The following is a 6,568-nucleotide window of genomic DNA, read 5'->3' as shown; positions in this document are numbered from 1 at the left end:
CTAAGAAGTGGTAATATTGCTGTCATTACTACGTTAGATTAAAAAAAAGATCATGCATGTAAAAGATAGCTGAAGTAGGAAAGCATTCTAAGAGTTGTAGATTCTAATAACTTGGTACATATGTTATTAAATGTCTTCATTTATAAATATGCATTAGATCTATCATGAGTAAAGTGTAGTAGTATTAAAAGATTTATAAAATTTTAAATTCTTCACAAAGATAGCAATTTCATTTTTGTCATTACTGACAAACACCAACACTTCTGAAGAAAAATAGAGCTTCTGGTTGTCAGGTTTCAAATTAGGAAATCTATGATACAGTTGTGTTTACAGATCTTAATTGCTATTAGGTTGTTTGGAAAAAGAAAAGCTCCAGGGTAACTAGGACCCAAACCACATGGGGCTTCTAGATTAAGATCAACATTTTGAACTCTGAGGACTTCTACCTAGTGTGGGTCAGATCTGACTAGTTTGAGTTGATCTCTTGATTTGGTTTCTTGACCTCCACAAATCGGTACTTGTTAGTTGTGGAAACACCATAGTTTATTGGCCTGCAAGATGGAGATAATTGGCTATTTTTGTAATAAAAAGACAGGTAAATTTCTTAACTTTTATTTTAAAGTTGGAAGAATGGATCTTATCTCTGAAATTTTGGAAATTTCCTTTCCAGCTGAGTGGATGCCCATCAGCTAGAGAATGGATAAATAAGTTGTGGTATATGAATGTTATGGAATATTATTGTTCTATAAGAAATGATTCAGCAAGTTGGATTTACAGAGGCCTGGAGAGACTTACATGTACTGAAGCTAAGTGAAGTGAGTAGAACCAGAACATTTTTCACAACAGCAAGAATATGTGATGATCAATTCTGATGGATGTGGCTCTTTTCAACAATGAGGTGAATCGGGCCAATCCAATGGTCTTGTGATGGAGGGAGCTATCTGTTATCCACAGAGAGGTCTGGGGATTGAGTGTGGATCACAACATAGTATTTTCACTTTTTAAAAATTGTTTGCTTTTTGTTTTCTTATATATATTTTTTTATTTTTCTTGTGCAGCATAACAATTGTGGAAATATGTATAGAAGACTTGCATATTTAACATATATTGGATTACATGTCTAGATAAAGGGGATGGGGGTGGGGGAGGGAGGGAAAAATTTTTGGAACACAAGGTTTTCCAAGGGTGAATGTTGAAAACTAATTATGCATATGTTTTGAAAATAAAAAGCTTTTAATAAGTTAATTAAAATTTTCCCTTCTATAGGCTTAAGTCTATTTTGTTTTTTCGCACACATCTCCAAGCTAATAATCAGGAAAAAAATTGTTTTTATATGTTGATATATACTGTATGCATTTAAATTTCTAGAAAATAGGAGAATCATGTTTTTTTTTTTAGCTAGCTTATTGTAAATTTTAAAATACAGAACAACTCTATTCCTTAGTTTATTTTAACTAATTTGTTTATAATTTGTTTTTCCCCTTAATGTTTTAAATAACCCAGTTAAAGAATAGCAACTTTAAATGTTTACCTACATTTTCCATTATATTTACTTTAGAAAGGGATTGTGCATATAACATCTAATCCCTATTTAACTATAAAACTGGACTTGAAATTACCAACATTTTAGAATACTGGTTTCCAACCTTCTGAGTATGAACTGAAGCAGCTTTGAAGTAATACTTTTATGAATCTCAACAGTATCTACTATTATGAAAAACTAATATCTAGTCTATAGAAGTTATGTATCTTTATGGATTCCCAGGTCTCTTCCAATAATTCCTGTTAAGTTTACAGGTTAGAAACTAATGCTTCCGAATGTATTCAATTTCTATTAGCTTTTCAAGTTCTGAGAAAATCTTGGATATATTCATTTGAATGCTACAATTTGAAGGAGAATAGATGTTATTGCCCTCTAAATACTTTCTTAAATTGAAGGCCACATTTCTGGATCTCAAACACATCAGTAGGAAATAAAACTTTGCTGCAATACCTTTCTTAAATGTGTAGTTTTGTGGTCTAGCTGGAGCACTTTTAGCAAGAAAGAAATGGAAAAAATGCAAATATAAAAAACTTGATCTCATCTTAGAATAGTAATTTGTATCCTCAAAGATAACTGGGAAGGTTGAAACAAAAAAATTCTCAGTAAAAGTCAGGCTAGGATAGTTGGGATTATTTTTCACTTCTTATGAAGATAATTGACATCAAACAAACAACACAGGAGAAGCACACAGTAACTAATCGCATAAGTGGACATAAGTAAGTGAAAATATTGGACAAACCAAAGAATCTTGATGAGGACTTAAAACGGGCATTAAAGGATTTGAATGTAAACAGTTGGTTATCTTGATGTTTTAAATACATATGAAATTGTATATTTAGTCATCTTGAAGCCTATGAGTTTTATTAGGTGCTACTACCTATGTGTTCAGTATTTAGATCTTTGGGGATGGAAATAAATACTCCCATTTCATTTTATGTTTTGTTCTTCAGTTTGTATCTAACTCTCTGTGAGCCCATTGGGGGTTTTCTTGGCAAAGAGAGAATGTAGAAAGTAGAATAGTTTGCCATTTCTTTCTCTAGCTTATTTTACAGTTGAAGAAATTGAGGCAAACAGGATTAAATGACAACCAGGGTCACACAGCTAGTGTCTGAGGACAGATTTGAAGTCAGAAAAACGAGTCTTCCCGACTCCAGGCCTGGCTGGCACTCTATCCACTGGGAAGGAATTTTTGATAACTGGTTGATTATCTATTTAATAGTGATTGATAAAAATTTTCAGTTTGGTTTTTGAAACTGTAAAAACTTCAAATAGAACTAAGCAAATTTTCTAAAAGAAATATAAAGATTCTCACTATTTAGTTTTCCTCTAGCATCAAGTAAATGAAACTAAAATGTATAACTTTATTTGCCCCATATGGAATTAATAATTTGTAAGTTTAAAACACTTTTGAGGAAACTATTTTTAGAAAATTTTAGAAGAGATTCTTTGTGGAACATTGTAATGAAATTATTTTTGACAAGTTAAAAAGTAGAAGATGGGAGGGAAGACCCACCGAGTCAGAACTTTATTTTGTGCCATTATTAATAAAACAAGGATCTATAGTAAGAAGTATACTTATAAAAGTATCTCAAGTGATATATTAAGTTAAATTATTTTTAAGAACTGAATATAATTTTTTAATGATAAAATCTGGAAGAAAATTATATATGTCTCTTTAAGAAGTACTAAACTTAGATTTCCAAACTATCAGTATATAATAAAGTCAAGGACTGATTCATTACTCACCAAAGAAACTTAATTAAAAAATATGCCTTAATTTTACTTACATACATACACAGAGACATATTTCAGAGGCTTTTAACTGAACAATTATGGAAATTTCTACCAAAGTATTTCCATCTTTGATAGCCATAAAGAAGCAGATTAGACCTGCTACCTTAGATTAGAAGATTAGAGTGTGTACTTTGTAATAAAAGTTAAACTGAAAAATATTAGAAAACATAGAAATAATTGGTTAAAAAATTCATTGAAAAGGACAGGCTAAAATATCTTTAAAACCTATAGACAGATGAAGAATTATGACGAGGAATCACACAGGACAAAAATTAGGTATCTTATTATAACTTGTGTGTAGGAAAACCAGTACTTGAATTTCTTGGAGATTTTTAAAAGTCAAAGAACTATGATTAGAGGGAGAGACATGCAACTTGAGTATAGCAGTCATAATTTTTATTTGATCAAAAAAAAAAAAATATATATATATATATGTACACACACCAAAGATTTAGAACCATTCTAAAAGATCAGGCAAATTCAGGAGTATTTGCTTTCTATTATTTACATGTCATTGGGACTATTCAGTATATTTTGTAAAACAATTTTTCAGTTATCCACATCTTTTTCCACATAATTAGAACAATAGTCTGCCAAGTTCAAACATTACCTGTTGGAATAAAGAAAATGATTACAAATTTAAAATTCTGTTCATTGATTACAAAGCTTTATTGCAAATCAAGTTCTAAAAATGAAAAGGATATTTTTAAAAGGATATGATTAGATGGAACTTGTCTCTTCAGATGAGCTTAAATTAATAGAAAGCCTCTGTACAAGGTAGGTTCTGAGCTGGAGGCACAGGTATTTTCTGTTTGTTACTTTAGCAAACTTGCACTGTTTTATTGTTTTTTAAAATGCTGGGGGTGTTTATAATTAAGTGGTACATTAAGGCTGGAAACCATTAATAAACCTTACTTTTCTAAACATAAAGAGTTTAGAGGTTTTGTTTCTTATCTACCTCAAAACACCTTTATAATTTTGGTCACTTGCTTTGACCTTAAGACTACTAAATGGAATTTAGAGAAACATCAAAGGTACCGGTATATTTTTGTAAAGAGGGAAAAAATGGGTGAAAACTTTAATCCATTATTATGTGTTTTAAATAAGTACTACAAATGGATGATGAAATGGGGCTTCTTGTTTGTCCTTCATTCTTAGAGTACTATGACATCAAAATGGTGATGCGATGACATGCAAGTAAATAGGACTTGAGTGAGAGGACTATGTGAAGTCAATCAGCCTCACTCCTTTGGAACCAGAAGGATCCAGTGGCAAGATAAAAGACAACTGGAGATGGCTCTGGATGTAGAGGGAGACTTTTGCTTTAGAATTAACTGTAGTACAGAACTGGGGTGACTTGTATTTGAATATATGGATCCCTCAAAGATCTTAAGCTACTCACTGTTTAAAAAAACAAAACAAAAACCCAGCATTTAACAATAATTGTGTTTCTCATGATACTAAATTAATGAACACAGTGGTCTCAGAATTTAAATTACCAATTGAGAAAATAATAGATTGTAACTGTAAACATCTTTTTAGTGTCAGCTTGCGTACAAGCAATATAGAATAGAAATATATTGAGGGAATATGTGAACAGAAAAGGAAGTAAACCTATTAGGGCAAGAATCAGATAAAAAAGGAAAAAGTGGTAAGTTAGTATTTCTGGGAAATCAACCAAAAAGTACTCTTATACCCCAAGTTGTTTTTTTTTTTTTTTTTTTTTTTTTTTTTTTTTTTTCTGAGACAGTTGGTATTAAGTGACTTGCCCAGGATCACACAGCCAGGAAGTGTTAAGTGTCTGAACTCAGGTCCTCCTGACTTGAGAGCTGGTACTCTATCTACTGCGCCACCTATCTGCCCCTATACTCCGAGAATTCTAAGCATTGGAAATCAAGGTAAAAACAGTATCTAATACAGGAGACAACATGTAAATGACTATACTTGATCTACCCAGAATAGATGGAGGGCAATTTCTGAGGGGAAGACACTAGCATTTGGAACCCAGCAGTGCCTACAGAAGAAACTTTGGAAAAAAGAAAAAAACTAAGATGCCAAGAGGCAAGGAAGAAAACAGTCCAGGTATGGAGAACAGTCAATGCAAAAGCATGGAGATAGGAGATGAAGTACTATGTATAAGGAACATTCAAAAGGACAGTTGGATTATAAAATGCAAGGAAAAGAATAAAAATGCTAGGGAAATAGTGGCCAGGTCCTGATGAACTTTAAATGTCAAAAGTTTTTATTTGACCCTGGAGGAAGAGTTTTTGAATAGGTATTGGCAATATATAGTCAGACTTCGGCTCAACAGCTTAGGTAAGAAGTGATGAGGTCCTGAATTAGGGTAGTGGCTCTACAGTAGAAGACGTGACAGATACTGTGAAGGGAGAAAGATCTGTCAATGGATTGGATATGTGAAGTGAGTGAACCTGGCTGAGTGGTAAAGTGGCAACGTCTTCTACGCTAAAAGGGAAATTCATAAAAGATATTTTTGGGAGTTATGGGGTTAAGATTCTCTAACCAATCTGAAGATGCTTATCACTTAAACAATTCAAGATGTCCCAAAGACAGCTATTGAAGCAGACTGAAGATAAGAGTTCTAGAACTTTGCTTTCAAAAAACTGGCAATTTTATGGAAAATATGGACAACACTTGAGAAGATGTCATGGATGAACTATAATATGCATCAACAGAGAAGTGACCAATGAAATTAAAAATCCTTCAGATTAAATTAAGATGGTGAAAAAGGTCATCAAAATTTCCTGTTTACCTCTATGGTGATAAGAATCACAATCATCCATTCTAGGCGGAGTGCCCGCTTTTCATTCAGATGATTTCTCATTAGGTCTGTTAGTTCCATGCAGTGTTGAAGCTTCTCATTCATCACCTATAAAAGGGGGAAAAAAATCGGTCTAGAGCTCAGACTTTAAAAAATACAATAGGTCATATACTGAAGTGCTTATATTTTTGAAATCTTATCAAAGTTAATGTGGAAATATGTTTAGAAGAATTAACACATTTTTAACCTATATTGTTTTACTTAGTGTAGGGAAAGGAGGTGGGGAAAGAGGGGAAAAAATACAAGATTTTGAAACAGTGAATATTGAAAACTAACTTTGTATTTTTATTTTTTGCTGAGGCAATTGGGACTAAGTGACTTGTCCATGGTCACATAGCTAGGATGTGTTAAGTGTCTGAGACCAGATTTGAACTCAGGTCACTGTGCCACCT

General features: G+C 32.5%; 1 protein-coding gene across 3 annotated transcripts in view; it reads right to left on the bottom strand.

Annotated features, from left to right (window-relative positions):
* Window positions 1–3,830: 3,830 nt before the first annotated feature.
* RMND1 (required for meiotic nuclear division 1 homolog) overlaps window positions 3,831–6,568 on the bottom strand; it is a 45,889-nt gene continuing 43,151 nt past the window's right edge. For all 3 annotated transcript variants that reach the window (XM_031937622.1, XM_031937621.1, XM_031937620.1), the window contains exons 11-12: window positions 6,108–6,224; window positions 3,831–3,947 (exon numbers count right to left, since the gene is read on the bottom strand). In XM_031937622.1, coding sequence (XP_031793482.1) covers window positions 3,915–3,947; window positions 6,108–6,224 — 150 coding nt within the window. In that variant the 3' untranslated portion in view covers window positions 3,831–3,914. The remainder of the gene's footprint in view (window positions 3,948–6,107; window positions 6,225–6,568) is intronic.

This window comes from Sarcophilus harrisii, chromosome 4 (assembly GCF_902635505.1).
Source record: "Sarcophilus harrisii chromosome 4, mSarHar1.11, whole genome shotgun sequence".
Lineage (NCBI taxonomy): Eukaryota > Metazoa > Chordata > Mammalia > Dasyuromorphia > Dasyuridae > Sarcophilus > Sarcophilus harrisii.
Note: the sequence above shows the minus strand (reverse complement) of the source record. Positions and strands in the feature narration are given on the sequence as shown.